This window comes from Stegodyphus dumicola, chromosome 11, assembly GCF_044657685.1.
Source record: "Stegodyphus dumicola isolate Sdum_Otavi_A_Nest chromosome 11, ASM4465768v1".
In the NCBI taxonomy this organism is placed as follows: Eukaryota; Metazoa; Arthropoda; class Arachnida; order Araneae; family Eresidae; genus Stegodyphus; species Stegodyphus dumicola.
This window is the reverse complement of record NC_140778.1, coordinates 129,846,268-129,872,510: the sequence shown is the minus strand read 5'-3', so window position 1 is coordinate 129,872,510 and position 26,243 is coordinate 129,846,268. Positions and strand designations below refer to the sequence as shown.

The 26,243-nt window shown below is 32.2% G+C and overlaps 1 protein-coding gene across 2 annotated transcripts in view; it reads left to right on the top strand.

Moving 5' to 3' along the window:
* Positions 1–26,243, top strand: part of LOC118202108 (glutamate-gated chloride channel-like) — a 410,115-nt gene that overhangs the window by 365,210 nt on the left and 18,662 nt on the right. Inside the window, exons 5-9 of one of the 2 annotated variants that reach the window (XM_085827213.1) lie at positions 3,708–3,790; positions 5,978–6,112; positions 13,623–13,852; positions 20,757–20,945; positions 25,380–25,466. In XM_085827213.1, coding sequence (XP_085683339.1) covers positions 3,708–3,790; positions 5,978–6,112; positions 13,623–13,852; positions 20,757–20,945; positions 25,380–25,466 — 724 coding nt within the window. The remainder of the gene's footprint in view (positions 1–3,707; positions 3,791–5,977; positions 6,113–13,622; positions 13,853–20,756; positions 20,946–25,379; positions 25,467–26,243) is intronic. The other variant, XM_085827212.1, reaches the window with a different exon arrangement.

Below are 26,243 nucleotides of genomic sequence, written 5' to 3'. Positions count from 1 at the left end.
GGACGGATAAATGTCGGTTCACTTTTCAAACTGTTGCCATAAAATGTTAGAGTCCTGCATTATATTTGAAGAAATTAAATAATGAAAATCTGCGTAAATGTATGTATATTTCTCACATTGTCATAAAATAACGGTACATAGAGTCATCGAATTTTGAATAACGTAATCCTCCAACGAATATGAGCATGTGGAAGACCAAATTTGAAATTTGAAATTTGTTTTATGATCGATTTCCTATTTTTTTAAACTTTGACGAATTTTTGATTAACAAACTCAAGGATTTCAAAGCGAGCAATGGCAACGTTGTGCAGAAAAAACATTTTTATCTCCAGCGCGTGAGTCTCTGTATCGGATGGTAGTTCGGTCCGAGGTTCGAATCCCGCGAACGGGCTGGCTGCATGGGTGTTTTCATGGTTTTCCCCATGTGTAACGTGTATACGAGCCAGTTTCCCTTAGAAAGTCCTCCACGAAAGGCATCCCTCCTCTTAGGCAGATAGCCCTAGTGTGCTTTGCCATAATTAAATACACCACACCACACCTGTATCGGAAATTCTAAAGATATGCTCGTTTTAAAACTATTTTGCGATATTGCTGTTGCACTGGATCTTATGGTTTAAGTGCGAGGAACATGATATTTAATAAAGGAAGGTAACACACAAAATGTTAAAAAAACGCCCCTTTGGACGTAATTTAAAATCTGAAACATTTCAGTTTTTTTTTTTTTTTTTTTTTTTTTTTTTACTGTTGCTTTACTTAAAACAGAAGGATTTTAGTTAAAACAAAAGTATATAACTCTTCAAAGAAATATACAAGAACTATATACGCAAGCAGAAGTAAAACTCAAATTTTTCTTGGGACGAATCGCTTGGGAAGAATTTAAAAACACATTTTTCTCGAAGCTGCAGTTTTGCAGAATTCGTAATTTAGGTCTGATGTCAATTTTTAACGTGTAAGTTTTAACGGCTATTTAGTCATCTTACTTTGAGTTTAAGGTACAGCATGCGAAAATGAAAAATTAACAAATCTGTAAGTAAATACAAAAAGCGCAGTGCTCAGTTTTCAAGCCCATGATCGAATTCAAAGTTGCTAAGCCTTGTGGCGCCATCTATCGAGGAACATAATACCTAATTTGGGCCTTTCATTTCTACTGACGGATTCAATAATACAGAAAAACTCTTGATTTTCTTATATTGGCAAACAAATTAGCATTATTCCGTTGTTTATTAAGCAATATCATATGAAATGACAGACCTTATACAAAATTTTTCTTTTCAATGATAAGAAAAATTTTTTAAAGTTTGTATTTAATTTGAGAAAGCAATATTTTCAATAATTTTAAGTCAGCTGCAGCAATTTAAATTGACAATTACTTTAGCCATTCCAGTACAATAAAATCTTTTTTTTTTTTTTTTTTTTTTTTTTTTTTTTTGCTTCAGTTCTAATAAAATAGCGATTCTAATGGTTGTATCTTGACCAAAAAAATCTTCTTAAAATAATTGTCAGTATTATTAAATCTATCTCTGAAAATAAGCAATAAAATAAACGATTTTAAAAACATCCCTTTTGAAATATTACTGCTTTATAATTCATTTGTTGCTTTATTTGAAATGTTCTACTTCAGACTACTGATGATTTATACTTCTGTATGATTTGTATATGAAGTTAACTACTGGAGAATCCTAGCAATTTTGTAATTGGTAGAAGAATGAAATAATATGATGATAATTTATAATAATTTATAATAGTTACTTCTTATAGCTAAATGTCTTTTTTTATGCCAAAAGAAAATTTTTTTAGTCTTTATCAACGGCCCTAGAAGGAAATCTTCTGTTAATGAAGTGGTGAAATAATTGACTTCCTGAGGTCAAATAATTGAGACTCTTTCATATAACCTTTTTCCTTTCTACCAGATAAAAAATTATTCCGACTTTCATTTTCGTTCAACTTTGTAGTTTCAACAACACTTCTTACCTATCAACGATACTCATTGTTAATTCCTTAAAAATACCACCTCCGATTTTAATTCTTCGTGAATTCATAGCAAATGATGCTCAATGCACTTTCATATATATCGGATACCTAAACTGAAACAGCGTTAAATTTTATCGTCGAGGAAAAAGAATTTTCTCTTCGGAAAGGAGAAATAAACGAATTTGCTATAGCAGGTATTCTCAACCTGTGGTACGCAAAAGAAGAATAGGTGGTACGCAAAGGATCAAAATATTTTTAACTATTAAAATTCAAAAATTAAAACCCCAACATTCCGATTGATTTTTTCTCTAACACTCGTAAATTTATGCGATATGAGCTTTGTTCACGAGTGGTGGTGGTGGTAGTAGTACTTTGTAGTGGTGGTCCTAAAGGTTTTTCAATTTTTGTTTAGATGGTACGCGTTAGTCAAAAGGTTGAGAACCGCTGTGCTGTAGCTTATCATAATTCGGTACTTAATCTCAATTCTGGTTTTAGTTCTGCGAAAATCATCCATACAGCTTTAATTGAAAAACTGTATTCCATTTGAATATTTTTCATATTCGCTAAAATTTATCCTTAGTTAATGACATTAAATCATATCTAGTTCTTCCTTATTCTTTCATAGTCTAATAGATTAGGTTTTCATGTTTCATTATTATTTCCCTACACAGAGGGCGCTACATTTATTTTGGCTTTGCTCTGCGCATTGCTTCTCATAATAAATGGTTGTTGCTCCTGCATTCTTGAATATGTACCTCCTAAGACATTCACAAACTTGATGCAGAGAAATCATGCGAATAATATACTGAATATGAATGCTCGTAGAAACGAGTTCAATATGGGGAAAAAGCAAAGCAAGTATTTTAAATTCCAAATATGTGGCCATACCAAGCATCTATGTTTCAAGATACCTAGGTAAGTCATACATGCAGGAAACCACAGAATCGAAGTCTGCCCACTGAAAAACGAGGAAAAACCCACATACATATTCTGTTAAGGCTCTCATGTCTGTAGCTCAGAGGGCTGTCCTAAAATTGCGACACAAGTTCCTGAGCCCCAGAAGAAGAAAACCTACTCTGCAATAGAGGAGAGTTTGCCAACATTGACAAATGTAAGAATGACATAATCCTTTTCGCTAGATCTACCGAGTCTATAGGGAAACTGTGAAGAAAAACATCCACAACAAATGCTCCAATACAATATTGCCTGCAAAATCATTTCACCTGCTCCTTTATAAAGGGCATCACTTCCTTTTTCAAGGAAACAAAAAAAAATCTCCTGTCAGCATGTTTCAGACCTACAGAACTGATTTTGAGTTATGCTGATACGGAGTAATTACACAAATGGCATCGACAACACAATTTGAAATTTTCACATGCCTTATGATTTTTTTCAAAATTATTAGGTGCTGCACTTCGTGCATAAACCGTAATATTCAACGTCATTGCCTCAGAGAGCTATTTTCAAAACCTGGGTTAAAATGTTTCTGTTTAACACCATGTGCACCATCATGCTGTAAGTTCCCCCATTCTTGCAAAACATGTTTATCTCCTGAAGAAGAGGGATCTGCGTCTGATTGCTCTCAAAACTGATAACTTTAATCTACGCCTTGATAAGGTTGCCTTTTGGTCTAATTTAAAATTTTATACTAGTGTGTTTATCTTCCACTTTGAAAAATGCCCATTTTACAAATAACAATATTGTTTCAATGTGATTTCCTGTTTTTCGTTTTTCAGGATATCTCTTGTACTTTCCTGCCCCATGGATCTGAAATATTATCCCTTGGATAAGCAAACGTGTTCCATTACCATGGTTAGCTGTAAGTTTCCATTTTTATGTTGCAATATAAATTCTTGCAAAGAGTTTTAAGAGATTTTCATTGACATAAGTATGGCTTAGATTCAGTGTAAGTTAATATGTACTAGTTTATTTATTGATTAACAGTTTTCTACTGAATGATATTTGAAAAGCATTCATTCCTATAATTCTTCGCAAATACAGAACATGGCAAAATCTTCATGCATAAGTAACGTTGTTAAAACTACCATCTCTGTCTAGTTTATAGACTTCGACCCTAATCTGATCCACCAGTTATCAAATGGACAAGACTTCGCTACATTATTAGATCCCCTTGGGTTCAAATCCTGAGTAGCAGGCTGGCTGCGTGACTGTTTTCGTGGTTTTTCTAGTGTGTAACATTAATACAAGCACGTTTCTATTAAAAAGCCCTTCTCTTCCCTTAGATAGGTACAGCTAACCGACTTAGATGCGACAGGGGTTAAGCTGGTTAAACGAAATTCTGATTAAAGCGGACAGTGAAAAAAAAAATTATTTAATTGATGGAAATGCAGTTTTTTATAATTCAAGTAAGCATTTATTAAATCTGTCAATTTATTACATACATACCATTAGTATGAATGTCTAAAAGAATCCGTCAATTTTTCCCCTGCTAAAGGCTCCTTTATATACGGTGACTCGCTGCATAATTTCGCCATTTTTTTTTTAAAAGCATCTAGAATATTTTAAAAGCATGTAGAAGAAATCGATGCATGTTGTTCCGCACAGCGTAAAGCCATTTCCAATGCTTTTGCTCCATCTGCATGTGATATAACGGAGGTCGCATTGTCAATGATGTCAGAGTCATCGTAAACCATATCGGCGACAACTGCGATGATGCTATCATCTGACAAAAGTCGCATTGTCAATAACGTCAGAGTCATCGTAAACCATATCGGCAACAACTCCGATGATGTCGTCATCTTACAAGGTTGCATTGTCAATGATGTCAGAGTCACCGTAAACCATGACGGCGACAACACCGATGATGTCGTCATCTTACAAGGTCGCATTATCAATGATGTTAGAGTCATCGTAAACCATATCGACAACAACTTCGATGATGTCGTCATCTGACAAGGTCTCATTGTCAATGATGTCAGAGTCATCGTAAGCCACATCAGCGACAACTCCGATGATGTCATTATCTGATAAAGATTTTTCCTCAAAATTCTTGTCAACGGTCAGCCACCATTCCATGTCTTCAGAAACAACATCTTGCTATTCACTAAGACATTTGAATGACCTATAACGGAATAATTACAGAATTTTCAATTTTTGGTAATTAATTTTCTTACTTCTTAATTCGGCACTTATTCGGCACATGCCAGTTAAGAGGAAGCCTAATGTATTACAATACAGAATCTTAAAGCTATATAATACATTTTCTTACATACATGCCTACGGAAAGGACGTTCCTAAAAATAAGTTTTTTCATTCATAATAAGATCTTATAATAATCTGAATATGTTATCATATTCAGTTACCATATTCAGTTATCGGCCGATTAAAACTGTTCTAAAAGGGCAAACTGCACTAAAAACCCAACTTCTAATTATTTTGAAATTAGGCAAATGTAAAATTTATGATTAATTTAAGATTTACTAAAGAATTTAATGCTAAGTACTGAAAATTTCTGCTAAAATATATTTGGATGCATAATCCTGTGCTTTCCTTACACTTCAGTTATGTTTGTTCTTAATGCAGTGTAATACGAGTTACGAACAAAGTTTAGTTGTGAATATCCTCAAAGAATTTATTTATTCATGTTCAGGATTCATTCTTGTATTATTATTTTATTATGTTGTTCAAGATTCATTCTTGTATAATTATTTTCTTATTTTATTCATGTTCATAATTCATTCTTGTATGATTATTTTATTATTTTATTCATGTTATCATGTACTTTACATTTCTCCTTAGCCCAAAAAGCTTTATTTTGTTTATGTTCAGGATTCATTCTTGTAGGACTATTTTATTATGTTGTTCATGTTCAGGATTCATTCTTGCATAATTATTTTATTGTTTTATTCATGTTCATAATTCATTCTTGTATGATCATTATGTATGTATGTCTTAAACATTTTAGTAATTTTAGAATGGCAATGCTGGAATTAAATGTTATAGCTTTTTAAATGTAAAAATATTGAACTTTATTAAAATATTTCAGATGGTTACACGACAGAAGATCTCGTTTTCCTTTGGAAAAAAGAAGAGCCTGTCCAGCTAGTTAAAACCTTGCACTTACCGAGATTCACGTTAGAAGCCTTTCTAACAGACTATTGCACAAGTCGGACCAACACGGGTAATTTTACTCTTTTGTTCCTAATATTATTGAAGTTGATTAAAACTGTTGAAAAAAGATATTCAGATTTAATAAAGATTGTTATAAACACAGAGGCTGTTCCCAAATTTTTAAATGATTTTGCTCGGCTATTAAAAAAAAATCGTTCTTCTTGGTAAAATTTATTTACCCACAACTATATTTTTGAAAATATAAATTATCGTCTGCTACTTGACAGTTTTACAAAATGGCGCTTTTAAAGAAGCAACAGATGAAAAGCTATGTTTGCGGTCTTTCCGAAAAAAACATTTTATATCTAATTATTAAAAAACGCTGTGAAAGCCATGGTTTTTTCAATATCTAAAGCTACGATATATAATATTGACAACAATAAAGGGGGTAAAAAAGGTCAAAGTTTAGCTTCAAAAGGAAAAATTACCCAAATACACATCCAAGGAAAAAAAAGGAATCTTTCGAATGTTGCAAAATGTACCCTTTAAGGGATATTGGAACCCAAAAATCTTCAAACAATGGTGGTTTCGGATTTTTGCATTTTGAAATTCTCTACACTTTTATCTTTCTAAAAATACCATTCTTTAATCCCTATGAAAATTAGAACTGTAAAAAATCTAGTTTTAATTTGTCATCGAATGCTTTGATCAATGAGGATTTTTACGTAAAAACGCGTTTTTCTCCAAACGTGATTTTTTTTATACTCCTTTTCTCAGGAACTACTGCTCACAGGTATCTACAATTTTTATGGCTTATTTATTAGGTTTCCTAATATTTACTGAAATGAGCTTTTTGTGATAAATAAAGAAAACAAATTTTTTTAAGTGTGAGAAAAGTGCTAAATTGTACTATGCCTTACAAAATATTCTGTAAATTACTCTAAAATTCAAAATGTTTCAAAAGCTCATTTCAGTATAATCAGATAGGTATACTTTAATTACACACAAAATTTCAAACATGTATCTACAGCAGATTTTGAGAAAAGGTACATGAAAAGTGGTTAATTTAACCTTGTCAGTATAGGGATATCTGATACCCCTTGTTAAAAGCAAATCCGCCAATTCAAAGGACAGATGCCATAATCATTAAAATGCTCAGTGTCAACTGCAAAGAAAGTGATTAATGCTGATTAGAATCTTAAAAAGGCGGAAAAAATTGTACATCATCTTTCTCCACGACATATCGGGCAACGCAGAACGCTGTGCAGAATTCTTTATGAGAAACATTTATCCAGACAAAAATGGAAAAAAATGTGCTAACAGTAGATGAAACTTCGATGTATTTAAATGACTGAAATAAAAAAAGAGATCCATTTATTATCATGAATGAGGAGATAAAAATCTTAAAACATGGTTCAAAGAATCTGAAGAAAGATTTTCAGAGGAATTTATGGTTGTTATTGGCTTTTCATAAAACGGCAAATTAAAAATAAAGAGAGTGGATAAAAATATTAAGAACAACTCCATCTATTATCGGGAATATATTTTATAACCAGTTATCAAATATGAGATACCTTCTCTTTACAAACAGTGCCATCAGTTAGTACAACTGAATCAAGGCAAAATAAGCAGCCACACCTCAAATTCCACTGTTAATTTCCAGGAAAAAAAGAATGGAACAAGAAACGGGTATAGAAGCCATACCCTTCATTCATATCCCTACTATATCTCCTAGTGGATTTTTGCGCTTTTGGACATTAAAGAAGCGGATTGTCCAAATGTCGACCTGCAACTCTCATCTGACTTTGGAAAGATGTTCAAGACGAATGGCATAAATTACTTCTTCCCATACTATAAAAGGCTATTGCGGTGTAGAAATACAGTGAAGAAAAAAGATTATCAAATTGAACATTTAAAACACGAACATTTTAGGTAAAATATTTCTGTAAAAATACAATGAATATCGTCTAAAAATGTGCGAATTGCCTCTGCATTTCTAAATCTTCTTATGAAATAATCAATGATTCTGAAATTAAGTATGTTTTTAATTTAGAAAGAACTTTTTTCATTAATTTAATCTTCTTAATGAATAAAATATAACCCTAATTCTCTGAAAATGGGTAAAAACTATTTTATTCATGTTTACCTTCTATGATTATTTTATTGTTTTATTCATATTCATGATTCTGGGATTTTACTATTTTATTCATATTCAGGATTCATTCTTGTGATATTTTATTATTTTATTCATGTTCAGGATTCATTCTTGTTTGATTATTTTATAATTTTATTCATGTTCATAATTCATTCTTGTTTGATTATTTTATTATTTCATTCATGTTCATAATTCATTCTTGTATGATTATTTTACTATTTTATTCCTTTTCAAGATTCATTCTTGTGATTATTTTATTCATGTTCAGGATTCATTCTTGTATTATTATTTTATTATGTTGTTCAAGATTCATTCTTGTATAATTATTTTATTATTTTATTCATGTTCATAATTCATTCTTGTATGATTATTTTATTATTTTATTCATTCTCTCATCTGTTTGTACTTTACATTTCTCCTTAGCCCAAAAAGCTTTATTTTGTTTATGTTCAGGATTCATTCTTGTATGACTATTTTATTATGTTGTTCATGTTCAGGATTCATTCTTGTATAATTATTTTATTGTTTTATTCATGTTCATAATTCATTCTTGTATGATTATTTTATTATTTTATTCATTCTCTCATCTGTTTGTACTTTACATTTCTCCTCAGCCCAAAAAGTTTCAGTTAAATTCAGAATCACCATAATCAAAGCTCCGTGACGTAAGAAGATTCAATTAAATTCGTTATATCACTCCTCGTGGAATAAATTTCAACACTTCGATAAATTTCAGTTAAATATATCTTTCATAATCAACGATAATTTATTAATTATCTTTTATTATTTATTACTGATAATTTGATTAACAAACCATTTGTATTGAAATTTATCTAGGTGGCATTTTAGAAACCGAAAACATATTAGAAATGAACAATATTATTTTAAAAATCTTTAAAATAATAAATGTTATTTATGTATTATTCCTTATCAAATGTTATGTTGCAGGGATTTCGTTTTTATTTATTTCTTACAAAAAAAAATAGGCTGTCATTTTTCAGTAATGCAAATTGTTTTTCTCTTCGCAAATTTAAATCCATTTAAGGATATAAAATAAAGATAAGAAATATAATTAACTGCTAAAAACAAATTGCGAAATCGGTCCTTACATTAATAAGGTCCAATAAAACACAGAAAGATTTATTTCCCGTTCAATCTATTCGCTTTCCCTCAGCGTTTGTACTTTTAGAAAGCTTTAAAGGAAAACAAAATTTCTTTCCTTAATTAGTGGTTTTCATTCTAAATCATTAATTTTTTTAATTAATTTACTAAATAATTAGCTGTCTTTCTCATTAATTATTTTCATCGTAACTTAAGTAGTTGCCAATTGTTTCTCGTTCAGTTAATTACGGCTAGAAATGAAGATGTTTATATTAATTAGCAAGTTTCTTATTACAACTGTCAACATGTCCTCAATTTATTCAGTTCTTTACTTACTAGTTAAAAAATAATTACATAAAGTAAAATTAAATTTTGAATATTGTAAGAATATTATGTTCAACTATTTAAAATAGTAAAATAATATTACTAAGAAATTATTATCAGAGTACATTTTAACATTACTAAATAATAAATACTCTTTTTCAACAGACATACAACTTCGGTGCTAGAAACCCAAAATAAAAATATATCTACAAATATAGTAAAATATCTATAAAAAAATGGAAAAACAGAATAAAATGAAAGAAAAAAAGTAATAACAAATACTCAGGTCCTAGATCTGCTTTTACTTTTTATTAAATGCCTGAAACCTGCCAAATGATAAACAAAGCATTGGCATCTCAACTTTCTTATCCTAAAATCTCATCTGATTACAGACAAAAATTCTCTCCGCAATTATACTTTCTATGCATTGGCTCTGATCTGCAGAACACCTGCTGTAAGAGTTGAAAGCTGAGCAAAGAACAGCAATAAAGTTTTGCTATAAAGCAGAAAATAAAAAGAGGAATGGAGACATTTGAAATATCATGGGAAGCAGTCGAGAATTAAGCATTAGCAGCCTCAACACAATCGAATGTTTTGATGGACGCAAAGATGTTGATGATTCACTTAGAAATGGCTATCGTTCGCAGTGTCGAAGGATGACAACATCGAGATAGCTTGACACCTTTTGGCTGAAAAATCATCATGTGTGTCCCTGAAGGATAGCTGATGATCTCAACATCAGTAAGCCAATGCTTGCAAAACTGTCGTGGAAGATCTCTAGAAAAGAACTTCATTCTCATGCTGTCCTTTACGCATAAGCTGTAGAGCAGAAAGAAGATCTAACTTCTGCATGGCATAATTTGATCCAAATGATAAGCATTAGTTCTGATCTTTTGTGAAGCAAATTGTGACTAGAGATGAAATTTGGTGCTTTGCGTATGCTCTTCAGACAAAATGGCAATTATCTGCTAAAGTTTGTAGAAGGTTCACCATGGCCACAGGAATTTCAGTTTCAGAAATCTCTACTACAGATCATGTTGGTGATTTTCTCTGATTGGAAAAGGAATTTGTTTCTGAGGTAAAGATGGTGATCTCCATCATAGGTGTAAACAGCAGATTTCTCTAGACAATTCAGCGCGTTAAGCCTGAAAATGTTTAGCTGAATAACTGGTTTCTGTTATGCAGCAATATGCCGTCACACAATTCCATTCTCGTCAAGCAAGTTCTAGTATAGAAAAGTGTCACAATACTCAATCACCCCCTTATTCACTACTCTTGACACATTCAGACTATTTTCTCCTCCCTAAAGTTAAGTCTCTCCTCACGGTGAATTTTAATAGCACTGAAAAGTTCAGAAAAACCGTAATCAGACACTGAAACAGTATTCTCAAAGAGGAGTTCCACAAAGCAATCAAACTATTGTGTGAACAAGTGTTGTATTGATTTATAAAAATTGTATATGAAAGGGAAAGAAGATCATTGTCTCCTTCAACCATCAAGTTTGTATGAACTTAGTCCTAAAACTATATAGACAAACTATGTAAATCACTTAATTTAGTTACAATGAAATATCCTCTAGTGTGTTTAAAGTCTTATACCAAGAGGAGCTACTTTGAAATTTCATGCGAAGGATATGAGAAGCATTAACAGCATCAACATAATCGAATGTTTTGATGGACGCAAAGGTGTCGTGATATAGTCACTTTACTTAACCTGTTCCGCCAAACTAAATTAATGGCACTACAGGTCATCCTAGTCATTGCTAGCAATCTTACGGCTAGGCCGCCTTTCTACATTTTACATTAATCTTTAGTTTCTTGGATATAATTATTTTCATTCACTTGCTTCATTATCTCTAAGATGCCCTTGTTGCAGTAATAGTCCGTGAACAGTCTGTTCACAGGATATGTGATAAAGTCGGAAGGAAAGAACTGCTGTCGAAGGTGCTTTGTCAGAGGGCAGGAGCGCAGGTAATGAAGTGAGTCCGCGTCTTCCCCGCAAAAACCACAAGAACAGTTGACGTCCCGTCTTGGGAATCGCTGGGAATTTCTCATGGTTGGTACAGGCCTGGAGGAAGAGTTAGTTGCATTTGAGCCTCTTGAGAGTAGGTATTGGGAAGATGTTGTAAGTAAATCTTCCTGTCTCTTCTTCCTGCCATCGTGATGACCATGTCTCTTGGAATGTTGTCTTGAGGAGCCTTTTTGCAACTTCTGCGTAAAGCGGAACTTCCTTGTCAGTTTCTGGTTTGATAGCTGCAGTCTTGTCGCCAAAATGTCTTGATGGACGCAAAAATGTTGATGAATCAGATTAGGATCAGATCAGCAAAAGTTCCGTTTACCGCATGTGTTCCACCAGCCCAGCCTCGGTTCATCATCTTTTCTTAACCAGGTCCTTAACTGATTTCACCTCTACAGAGACTCTTTACTTGTGACTGATTGCTCGAACTCTTGGGAACTTTTGGACCAGGTTTAGTTTCTGAAGACCAGGGAAAATAAGCAATAATAACATCATCAATATTATTATTGCTTGAAGTATTAACTAAAATATTTATACTTTTATAATATATATGTTACTGTGAAATACCGAAATTAGAGAAAATCGGCATTCTCTGGTGAATGTAAACACATGCCAAACAGATCCGTAAAATACCGAATACTTGGTTATATTCTTATACATTTGGATTATCACCGGTGAATGTCGACAAGCACAGGTATGCTCTGGTGGAGTTAGAAATGAGAAGTCGAGAAGACAGACTGAGAAGTGTTCTTAGCTTTTGTGCAGTTCAAAGTGTCATAACATTTTAAGTTGTTGCAATAAATAAGATTGTATAACATCAATTAAATATATCATAATATATTTTCATGAAGAAAGTATGATTTAAAAAGTGTAACAAAAATGTTTTAATTTAACATTCACCATCAGAACATGGTGAATGTCGACATTTGCAGGTGTAAGTGAGAAATAAGGATATTTTGCAAATAATACGGACAAACACCAAACAACTACGTGAATGTTGACATTCACCGGAAAATGTCGACATCTCTAGATTCGGATCTTCTAGATTCTAGATTCCGATGCGTCCATAGGTACTGTGTACTACGTAAACTATGTGATAGCATAAATTTTAATTACGATACAATATCCACTGAAATTACTTATGTGAAGGGTTAAGTGAAATAAATTTAATTATATACATCCATTTCTGTTTTTTCGCAAGTAATTTTAATACGATTTTAATTGAATAGGTTTGGGGGGAATCAATTCGCATTTTACACGGTTTATTTTTATCTAAAGCTGTTTAAAAGTCGCTACAACAATATTTTCCCCTAAATTTAATGCTTAGAAAATACTTTTATTTCAGAAATATTTTTTTAATTTTTATTTATAAGAAATATGCCACTTAGGGCTAAATGTTTCGAATTAGTTTTGACGTTAATAATATAGTAAAGTACACATAAAAACTATATAATGTACGAACATGTTTAAAATAGAAATTTTTTTTTTCTGAAAATTTTATTTTAGCCCTTTAATTTAAAAATATTCAGAAAACTAAATTTAAGATTTTTTTTTTTTTTTTTTTTTTTTTTTTTTTTTTGAAAATTGGAAAGTAAATTTTGGTTACTACGAAAAGGTGCTTACAGAAATAATGCACGAAACCTAACTTATTAACAAGAAAGCAACACCATTTGATTTATGGATGCTAAAAAAATGTCTGATTCATATGCGATAAATGAAAATTCCTAATGAACATAACGAGCATCAACTGAATGCACATTTATTACATCTCAATAATTCTGCAATTAATAAGTGAAACCATTTCCTTTAAAATGACATAAAACAAAGTCTGGATAGGCCACCATGCTTCTTCTATTGTTTAAAACTAACCACTGTTATTCCCTTTATTTCTTTTTATCTTTATTTCTCTTCATACTAAATCTTCTTCTTTCAGTCTGTTCTTCTATAGGTGAACAGTAGCTCATCTCTCTTTCTTTTTTTGTAGGTGAATACAGTTGCCTGAAGGTCGATCTGCTTTTCAAGCGTGAGTTCAGCTACTATCTGATCCAGATTTATATTCCCTGCTGTATGTTAGTAATTGTGAGCTGGGTGTCTTTCTGGTTGGACCCAAATGCAATTCCCGCCAGGGTTTCCCTTGGAGTCACGACCCTCCTCACTATGGCAACTCAAATATCTGGAATCAATGCTTCCTTACCACCAGTATCGTACACAAAAGTAAGTTTCTTTTGATATAAAAATTGTGTTTCAGACTGTACCGTTTTTATAGCTGAACTTTTGTGCTTAAACTTCGCCATCAAATGGGTCTCTGAACAAAATAGTGCTGTTTCAGACTATCTCATTTGTACTGATTCCCTTTCATCCTTGGAGATCTTAAAATCTATTTCTTCTTCTAATAATATCATTATCGAGATTCAGAAAGAACTGAAAAACCTAAAAGATAAAAATATTTCGGTTGCATTTTCATTTGTTCGTGGTCATACAGGTGTTGTTGGGAACGAACGAGCCGATTTCCTTGCTAAGGCTGCGACTAAGCGGGAAATTGACACTTTTGTCAATATCCCTAATTCCTTTTATAAGAAGGTCATGTATGAAAGTATTGTGGAGTCGTGGAACCACGAATTCATTAATTCAAATAAAGGGAGCTTAACAAAGAGATTTTTCCCTTCTATCAAGATGAGATTGTCATGTCATCACTCCTTCACAGACTATAAATTAACCCAATTTCTTACTGGCCATGGAAATTTCAAAAGTTTTTGTAAATATAACGCTGATTTTTGTTGTTTGACTTCTGAATTAGTATTTATTCGGCGTGTTATTGTGTCTTAATTTTCAAAACTGTAACTGTACACAAAAGTAATCCAACGCAATGTAAGATTAATGTAATTCAGGTAATGCATATGCATTGTATACCGGAAATGAGAGACAAAGTCAGTATGTAACTCTGTAAATCACGTTATCCATAGAATATGTTAACCAGCGAACAAGAATGTAATACTAAATATTAACAGCCCTTGTATGGCCATGTAATTGCTCTTTTGAAAGACTCAAGGTTCAACTCTAGATATTGGTGGACGTGGCGCTACACCAATTAACCGACGGTAAAGGGGTGGTGCCCACGTCCCCCGTCGCATGTCGCATGTCTTAATTTTCAAAAGTTATTTGAATAGATTTAAGTTGAGCTCCAAGTCTGTCTGTGATTGTAGTCCCGGTGGAGAGGAGAATGTTGAACATGTGCTTCTTCAATGTCCTAAATATAAGAACGAAAGAAATGTTTTGAAACCGGAGAATTTTACCAATTTATTTCCGAGAGAAGTGCTTTTAACACTTTTTGTCAATTTATTGTGAAACTTTGTAATCATCCTTAATTTTATTTCAGTTTTTTCTTCTGTTTATTTTGTATTGTGTTTCATACTTACTTCTGTAAGCCCCATGTGATGATACTATGTGGTACTATATGGGAAATTTATTGTGTTTCTTTAATTAAAAAAAAAAAAAAAGACTATGGTACCTTAAGATTTGAACAATATTTCGGAACCACTTCATTTCCTCTCATCGTTTTTTTTGGGGGGGGGGAAATAAATTTGTGAAGGAAAATTTATTACGATTTTCTTTTAATTACTCATTTTTACTCGTAGCAAAATTCTACATTTAACAAAATTTTAATATTTTAAGGGAAATTTACTGTATTTATTTTTTCTTAAAATATACAAACTAGAAATATAATTATTAGTTTTTCGGAGTAGGGGGCGTAAAAAGTCAGTTATGCGACGCCGAGTTCTCTGTTACATCATGACATCACGCATGGGAAGCATTCCTTATAGCTTAAAACGCAAAGTTGTTATACTAGACAGTTTACTCTTCCCAACGAGAAATCTTTGAGCGTGTGACATCATTGTCTGTCCCCAAAGATACTACTCTCTACTCATTTCGGGTCTTCCACTTCTATAAGTCAAGTGACGTCAACGAACTCAGTCAATGGGAAGAGCATAGCCTTGTCTGTCTACTGACCTTGGCTTAATAGTCAACGAAATATCTACAATAAAAATTAATTACATTTCTTAAATTTCTATTAGGTATTCCAAATATTAAAAATTCAGTTCCACGTATGGCTTTAACTGAAAATTTTGCAATGTATTATTTTTGGTCCAAAAAGAATAAAACTATTCCAGCCTAACTCTTACTACCGATGATCCTTCAGTATGTATATGAGCAAACATTTTTTTAGATTAATACAGGAGAATTTTTTAAAAAGGAATCAGTTAAGTTTACAAGATTTATTATTCGTTTATTTATTATCCTTTTAAAATTAAATTAATATCAATAATCCCTAAATTCTTTGCAGAGAGTAAGAATAAATATTTCTTTCTGATTTTAAGACTAAGAAGGCTTCGCTCGCTCATTAGCTAACTTACAGCAACATTGCTATCATCCAAATCACCAGTTAAGATTTCATTTCCTTCGCAAACACACACTATGCAAATATGTTGGAAGAATAACTGTAACACTTATAACCGATATTTCAAATAATAATAAAATGTTTTTCGAACGCTATAGGTTTTGTCTGATATTTTATCACCACTGAAGGGTAAAAAATAAAGAAGCTTCCCTGCGTTCCAATTATAAAAAAAACTGATGAATAATTTATTTATGGAGTTTTGAGAGATATGTTGAAAACACAACACTGCTAGCAAAAATTCATCAATTTCTGGTCCTATCACTTTATTAGATTTTCTTTCTTTCGTAGACAGAAAAATACCTCCTGTTAATTTTTAGCTAAGTAATTTATGCAGCCTTAATCTATGCAGTATTTGATCAAATTAATTGACAAATTTAAATATTAAAATTTAGGTTGTATTACGCATTTGAGTTGCTTTTATATTAAAACAGAGAACAAAAAATCTGAAAGCTTTCAGATTTTATATTACTCCGAGGGGGGCGGTAAGGTTTTTTTTTTTTTTTTTTTTTCTCCCCATTTACACATGCATACACGTTTCAAGAGCATTTGGGCTATGATCACTTTGGGCTAAAAATATTTAAAAAAAGCATATCTTTAGAATTTCTGGTAGGCAGTCTCGTGCCCTGGAAATAAAAACATTTTACTCCCTCCAGTGTATTACCACTACTCGCTTTGAAATCGTTGAGTTTCTGAATAAAGGTTTAGTAAAAGTTTAAAAAATATGAAACAGATAATAAAGTGTATTCGAAATTCAAGATTCGAGCTTCCAGGTGTCCATATTCGGGTGGAGAACTACGTTATTCAAAATTTGATGGCTCTAGGTATTATTGTTTCTTCACAGTGTGAGAAACATACATTCATACAGATTCTCCATTATTTAATTTCTATAACTATAGGACGATAATATTTGGTAGCAACAATTTGAAAAGTGATTCGATGTTTATAGTGATTCGACGCAAAATGCCGTTTCGAGACAAATACTTCTTCTGGGCTAGTAATAATCTATTTTTCAATTTCAGACTGTTGCCAAAAATTAAGTTTGGATTCTTAAAATTATAAGTTAAAATAACAGTTTTAAGTATCAACGAATGATATGATTGAAAGATACTTCCAGTTATTTCTTCTTAAATCCAAGCATCAAAAGGAATAACAAAACTTTCAATGAAACACAAAAGTAAATGAGGTCCTGATGAACATTATTAACATCATCTCGTACATCTACTCAGTCGCAAAATTTTGGCTAAATTTGAAACATTATAATAAATTTTTTGCATTACTTTAAACTCTTGTGTGTAGCATTTGCCGAGGCGCAACGAGATGAAAGAAAATTACAATTGAAAACAACGTCATATACGCATATAATACGTCATATTCCGTAGAAAACTCAAATTTACACTGCACACTGGAACTTTTCTATTTTGGATGTTATCGCATAGCCTATAATTTGTTCGTAAAACTTTTATGGGAGTACCAAGCGTTGTCTTTATAACCGAAGGTAGTAACTGCGGTTTAATTACTCAGTCATAAAATTATACAATCTCTCATAACTTCTTGTGAAATCATTTTCTATTATTCCCTGGCAATATGTCGCGCTTTTGTTTATGTCATATCTGAACTAATTCTTAAATTATTTTCCCTCTTCTCTTGCTACAGTCGTTAATTTTGTTTCCACTTTCATATTGATTCCGATTATTATTCATCATATAATTCATATGATCTTCAGCATTTATGTCATGTGTTTTATGTTTTTTAAAATTACATAATAATTTATGGTGTGGTGTGGTGTATTTAATTATGGCAAAGCACACTAGGGCTATCTGCCTAAGGGGGGAGGGATGCCTTCGTGGAGGACTTTCTAAGGGAAACTGGCTCGTATACACGTTACACATGGGGTACACCACGAAAACACCCATGCAGCCAGCCCGCTCGTGGGATTCGAACCTCGGACCGAACTACCAGTGTTCAGCGACTTTACCGCTCGGCCGCTGGTGGGCGCAATAATTTATGGAATAAAGCTTCCAGAAAACGGACACCAAAAATACGAAACAACTTTCTGAGGCCATAGAAATAATTTTAATCGTGTAAAATCTGTGCATTTTGTGAAGCCCCGATGACTGAAACGGATTCAAACAACACAAAACCTGTGAATCACATTCGATGCACATGATTCCAGTAAATCCTCGATGATGTACAGATCAGTCCAGATGTTAAAAAAAAAATCTGAAAGCTTTCATATTTTATATTAAAGGAAGATTTCAGATATATATTAATTTCAGATATGTATTTTAAATTTTATATTGTTACGGATTTGTTATTTAAATAGCTAATGTTATTTGAATCATAAATTAAAATGTTTTATTTCCCGTGCAGTGTAGCGAGCGATGAATATTAAAGGAAAGCTAAGCCGGAAAATTAAAAATGCAAGAGCAAGTGCATTTAACATTTAATAAATAAATATCTCTTTTTGATTTCGAGAAAGTTCCAGAAAATTCGAGCGCGATTTAAAATCTTATAAAAGGAGGAAAACCTCTCAATTCTAGTAGTTGTTATTTTTAGTTAGTTTGTTGTTGTTTTAAGAGTTTGTTTAGAAAACTGCTCTTGTTGACTGTAGCGAATTCGCGGATTAGCTTTCGATAGCTGTTTTGTATTAAGTTCTGTTGAACGTTTGTGAAGTTAAAAGATAACTACTCTGATATATTGTAATACTGTACGAATATCTGAAAAAATTGAAGTATTGTGTTTCATTTATTTGTGATAATAATAAATCTTATTCATTTTTCATCGGACTTGTGCATTCAATTCCAAACGAACCCGTATGCACGCAACAATATTAAGGGTTTTTTAACGTTTTGTAATAATTAAATATCGTGTTATTCGCACCTAAAGCATAAAATTCAATTCAACAGCAATATCAAAAAAATTTTTAAAAAGAGCATATCTTTAGAATTTCCGATACACAGTCTCGTGTAATGCATTCCTCCCCCCCCCCGAGGGTACAGTACTGTCATTGCTCCCTTTGAAATATTTGAGTTTGTTAATCAAAAATTCTTTAATGTTTGACAAAATACGAAATAGATAATAAAAAAATTTCCAAATTCCAAATTTGGGCTTCCAGATGGCCATATTCGAATGGAGGACTACGTTATTCAAAATTTGATCTCTCTAGCTACCGTTGTTTTTTCACAATGCGAGGAACATACATATATTCGTGCAGATACTTCATTATTTAATTTCTTTAAATATAATGCAGGGCTCTAATAATTGGCGGCAACAATTTGAAAAGTGAACCAACGTAAAATGGCAAAACAAAATTAATAGCCCTTCTGTGCAAATTGCCCCTTTGAGCTAAATCAAGACACTTGGGTCTGGAATATTTCCCAATTTTAATGTTAATTTTTTTTTTTTTTTTTTTTTTTTTTTTTTTTTTTAACTTTCTTGTACGAAATAAAAAGGAAGTATTGTAATCGCGAAAAGATTCAGGCAGCATATTTCAACGAAAATATCTATTTTGACCGCTATCAAATGCAATTTAACGATGTTTTCGCGTGACATCTGTACGTAAAGATAGAATAAAAGACTCTTTTTCTTAAAAAAAAATATAAAACTGCTTTAAAATTAATTCTGAAGAGAATTTTTCGTGGCGTCTGTACGAACGTATGTACGTATCTCGCATAACTCAAAAACGAGTAGCTTCAGAACGTTCAAATTTTGTATATAGGACTGCTATAACATGTAGATGTGCACCTCGTGTTTTGGTTGCAATCGACCGCACCAAACATATATAAATATATTTATATATATACGCACTCTGTTACTCGGCTCAGTGATCTCAGTTTCTTTACTTTTATATGTTTGTAAATTGTACATTTTTTTGCTTTAAAAGTGATTTAATTATGTTGTTCTTATCTTCCGGTTGAGGTTTTTATGCCTTGCGGTTGAGGTTTTATGTAAATCTCTATGCAATATTTTTAGAATTATCAACAATTATAAAGTTGTGTAAGTGCCGCTAAGCCTCTTTTTTATGGCGGCCATTGATTGTTTACATTTGAAACAGCATCAGACTAGTGGATTCGTTGCCAATCTAGAGAAACTTAGCTTCGCAACAACAAAGATAACGCCTTCATTTATTATTGCGAATTAAATCATGCTTAATCCTTTCTGGAATTTTTTCGAGGAAATAAGTTTTTAAGATTTACTTCGCAATTTTTAATACGGATATTCTGAGTTTTTATGTATTTTTGCCTTGTCGCGAAGTGAGAACTGAATTAATTGAATGAAAAATACTCAATCGTCTGTGAAAATTGTTTCTTTTTTGTTTTGTTTGCTTAATTTCTTTTATACATCGTTGTAGCTTTATTATAGTATTTGAATAGAACATGTGGCAAAGATTAGATATTTCTTTAAATAATATTGTGCATTCTGAGTTATGAATGAAATATAATACTGTTAAGTGAACCTAGCGCCAGAGTGTCTGTGTGGTAAACAAATAGAGTGAATTTTAAAGAATGCATTTATTCTATTGTGGTTTATGCGCTGTCGGCGAAATAGATTTAATTTAATCCAATAGCTTTAAATGAAATGCAAGAGAAAATGCGCATAATTTAATATTTCATACAAGAAAGTTATGTGGTGTACACATCAGATTTTTTATTTTTAATCTAGGCTATCGACGTGTGGACCGGCGTTTGTCTCACATTTGTTTTCGGAGCGTTACTAGAGTTTGCGTTGGTTAACTACGCGTCCAGGAATGAAGATCACAAAAAGCAAGCAAAACAACGCAAGTGGGACTTGGAACGGGCAGCAGCGTTAGAAGCGGAACGATTGGACGACGGTACCACACCTTTCGGAATGGTGAGTAGTCTGAATTTGAAACCACACACACTCATAACTTTTCCTTGAATGCAATAATTTTTTTAAAAAATTGCATTAAATTACGAAAGAATATGAAGGAAGTTAGCCAAGATAAATCGTTTTAACACCATAATTATAATTAAATGTCATGATGTCAACTGGATTTTCGTTTTCATGAATGGTCTATGAAAGCATGGTTCTTTATACAATATATTTCTTAATCTATGGGCATTTTTAGGAAAAGAAGCTTTGCTAATTTCAAAGTGTTCAAATTCTATTAAGTTTAATTGAACACTGTTCAAAAAAAAAAGGGGGGCAGTTCAATATCTCCTATTCTACTGGGCCGATTGACCGAATTCAACTTGCGTTTTTCCTGTCTCGAAAGCGTGACTTAGGATATGTATTAGATTTATATATAGCAATGTTCTAACATAGGTATTTTGACACAAAATTGAACTTTTTCAGAAATAACATACCAATTCTACGACTCAAATTACGACAAACTACGAAGTATTGTAAAAATCGTACGAGTAGTTTTTAAAAAAATAGCTCTCAAAATTTTAGCTCCTCAATGTTAATAGAGTTTGGTATATATTTATTAATCTCTCTTTTTTTAATTAAACTTACTTGATTCTTCCTTTCACATTTCGAAATTCAGAATCATTCCAAATAAAATTCACCCATTTTTTTACGATTTATTTTTTTTAATTTGTATTTTTAAATAATTTTTATAAATTTTTCAAAAAACTTTTGGATTATAATCTATAAACCTTTTACCATCATCTTAAAGTAGACGTATTTCTAAGCATACCTGCAAAAAATTACAATTTTTTATTCAAAATTTCCGAAGATATACGTGAATTTATATATTGGCACGTTTTGAAATTTGGCATATTTGTTGAAAGCCATAAAACATCATATGTGGTTTACACACTTTGCTAAAATTATTTGGAAGTAGAAACGATAGATTTTTTTTCCGCTCATACGCAATGTAAAAAGGTAAGAACGATGTGCCTTTTTTTCCGCTTCAGCATAATGGCAGGGAAAGAAAAATTGGTTGCAATATATTATTAAGAAGTTCGCCATGTGAATGATTCTCGGCCAAACTAAAAAAATTTCGCCAAGAAAAATTTTTGAATTTCTACGTAAATTTCGCACCAAATTTTACGAAATTTAATATCTACGCATAATTTGAGTCGTAGAATCGAAATATGGAAAAAAATTGGCATGTTATTTCAGAAAAAGTCTGATTTCGTGTCAAAATACCTACGTTAGAACAATGCTATATATAATCCTAATATATATCCTTAGTCGCGCTTTCGAGACATGAAAACAGCAATTTGAATTTTGTCAATCGGCCCAGTAGAACGGGAGATATAGAACTGCCCTCCCCTTTTTTTTTCCAGTTTACAAGTAAAACTTATCAAAAACTGCAGTCTAATTTAGCAAAATTGATTTTAAATTTTGACGGATCAGTTTACCTCCTAGTGCTCAGTCTTAGACAGTTGTGGTTATATAATGAAACTGATATTAATCTTTAAAATTTTATGCTACGTTTAATTTTCTTTAGCTCTTAAAAAATAACCTTTAAAAATTAACACAATATGTACTTGTATCTGTATCCAGGTAGGGCAGAGCTTAAATTGCGCCGGAGCCCACAGGAGCCCGGCTCCGATACTTCTTAGGTTTCTTCTTAGACTTCTTAGGTTTATATTCTAGTTCTAGCTGGAGCGCACCGGAGCCCTAAATAAGAAGGCTCCAGCACTTTTTTTACGTAACGGAACAATTATTTCAGCAGAAATTTGATCTAGAAAATTTTATTTTACCAATAAATTATATAAAAAGTCGCTTATTAAATTTTATTCAATTTAAATCTCTTTACAATTTATTGAATTTCAATTATTTAATTACTTTAATCATTAATTATTGCAATAAATAACAATAAGTATTTATGAATTAATGAAATAATAATTATAAATTAAATAATTATTAATATGAATTAATTATTAATTTGGTATTCATTAACTATTAAATTTTTAATTATTAATGATTTAATAGTCATTTTATTTATTTATTTACTCGTGTTCGTCTTTCCTGACGGTCTTCCATAGGACTCTAATTTAATAATTCCGGCACTTCTAATTTTAGAAATTAAGCCCTGAGGTAGGGTATACTTGTATCTATATACAGGTAGAGTATTTCATAAATTGCGCAGGATTTAAGAATGTTTTACGTAAGTTACATAAAAATTAAACACATTTCTTTTATTCCTTTCTATATACACTACAATTTTATACTGAGCAACGATATCTGGCCTATGGCCACTTCCATGTTTTCCTCAGACAGCTATTCTGTCGCCGAAGCTCCTAGCGACTCTTTCAGAGACGTCTTTGTTGATTTGACCGAAGGCCTATTGAATTTTTCTCTTTAATTCGGGAACTATTTGAGGACTATCCTCATAAATATTCGACTTAACATAACACCATAGAAAAAAAACTGCATGTGTAAGGTCGCGAGCAGTTTCTACAAACTTTTTTTCAGCAAATCTACTTTCTCAAGACTAATGATTTAATTATTGAGTCATTTTAGTAATATATCATCTATTGCTATTCTTCCTTCTTTCATTTGGCATACTTAAGGATTATAATGCAGAACACATGTAGACGAAACACCATGACCCATAAGTGAGCTCTCACGTGAATTCAACGTTTAACCTAAAGCAACCATGCAGGCGTCGTCCCCGCAGTCGACCCTGAAATTTATACGTCTAGCACGCCAACAGGTCATCGACCGCGATGCCAGTTCCGTTCGATTTAAATGAATGGGGCAAAACCCTCAAAGATCACGTGAATATGAAATATGTAGCGATCACGCAGCCCGGTACAAACTTGCCAGCACCCGTACCATCCCCATCCGAGCCTGAACAGACCACCGGTGAACCAACAGTCGGTGGCTCTAGTCCTGTGAAGACGATCTATTTACTCCCAGAGCCCAGTCTGTCTATATACAGATCTTAGCCAGAACGTTGAGGATTGCCCCCAGTCGACCCCAAGAAGAAATAGTAATAATACAGATGAATATTATAAGAAAGTAAAAGGAACTTAAGACAATCGGTTAAGACAAGGTTCCTTAAGACAGGTGACAGCGGATCCGGACACACGGGTGGCTTACTAGGACTATTCGGGTATCGTCTGGAATCCGCAACTGTATAACGCGATAATTCTTTGGCGCCCCAGAAGCCCGGAGTTAGGAGCTTAATAAGAACTTTTGTTGGTGCTGTATATTGAATTTTGGGCATTTTAAACATTTTACAATAATTGTATAATGATGCACACACTGCAGCTGTTGCATAAATATTATACATTAATAATTAAACATTAACGTGGTGTATTTTATGTGCACCTAGGTTTAAACACTAGGAATAAATTGTTACAATAATATTTGCTTTGCACATGCGTACGTTATTGTACGTACATAAACATTCCACACTAATAATTAAACATTTTACTCTTGGTTACAGGCCAGTTCTACAATGATACATACATATATACATAAATAAATAAACACACATAAGTTACCCTGGTGCATTTTACATATAAAATATCTTTGGATAAGTTAGTTACTTTACAGTGTTCATTGTACGTGGCTCCATCATACACACACTAAATAGCACACGTGCAAGAGCACTACCATACAACGAGGCACTCAGGAATAAGGCAGTAGTAGTGAAGACTGAGTATGAGTCTGTAGTGCACTATAATCCTCAAGACAACTTACAACCATTTTTTTTTTTTTTTTAAATTTTGAGGGCTATTAACAGCAGTGTTTTAGTTGCAGCTCCACAAACTAACAGCGGCTCTAGGCTTGTGAAGACAGTCTATTTACTCCAGCATCCCAGTCTATCTATGCCAAGGTTTGCCCCCAGTCTACCCCCTGGTTATAATATAGATGAATATAAATAGAAAGAAAACCAAGACAATCGGTTTCAGTACAAGCATTTTTTTTTTTTTTTTTTTTTTTTTTTTTTTTTAAATTTTGAGTGTTATTAAGAGCAATGTTATGGCGATACATCCACAGATTAACGCCGGCAGGTTCGAAATGTGACAGACATTGGAACTGCCAGACCATAAAGCACCGGATTTAAAAGAGTCCACAATCTATATAAATTCATACAATTTTTGAAAATGATGCCACTCCTGTTAACCTCATATTTTAAAAGTGATCCTTGTAAATAATAGAAAAATGAAGAAGAAATGCTTCAAGTCAATATGTTTTACAAAGTAAAGAAGTTTTTTTGATTAACGTTAACGGAAAAAAATTGAAATATATGACTTATAGACTATTAGAGAAAAGCAATTAATTAAAATATTCTACTGCATGAAAGTAAAATTCAGCTGTTAAAGTTTTAATTATATCGGATATAATTCTCTCAAGGGTCAAAGCTCTTCTCAAGTGAAGGCTGTATACAAGACCAAGTACCAGTACAGAGCAGGTTCAAATCGTCAGTCCATGGACAATGAGGTAGAAATATTTCCACATATCAAATATTCACATTTTGAAACAGTGTTTGCAATTTTTATGTGCACAACATATAACACATTGTAACAGTTGTAAACGAGAAATACAAGTACAGTTAAATAAATTTTCCGTCTTGGTATATATACATATATATACATATTGACATCAGATATATCAAAAGAATTACTTTTGCTGAAGTCTTTATGACAACTTATATTTTTTCTTTTATAATGGATCATATAGTTAAGGGAAGGTTTCCTCGTTTGCAGCGTAATTTTTAAATTTTTATAGCTTTTGTAAATAAATATTAAACATATATAAAACACAGAGAGAAGTCACTCATAACTACTGCACAGAAAATTAGACCTGAATTTTGTCGAGCATTTTAGTCTTCAACAAGTGTGCTCAACAAATACCCCAAAAGAGCAAGTAAAAAATGTTCTACGGTATCTATTGAACAACATTTGCTAATTATAGGAACTAATTTCGTTGCCTTTCAAGAACAGAATCAGAATTCAGACGAGATTATTTAAAATATAAAACGCATTCCTTAGCTTAAAATCTTATGAAACTAAAGGATTATCAAAGCACCGTCAGATTTAAATGCAAAGAAATAATGCTATCACAACAGAAACACTTTAAATTGACAATTATTCTTTATAAATGACCAAAATTCTTTATAAGTGACAAGAATAATCTTATAAATGGCAATAATTCTTTATAAGTGACAAGAATAAAAGGTCAGCCTAGGTTGAAGCAGAAGTCAAAATATCTTAAGGA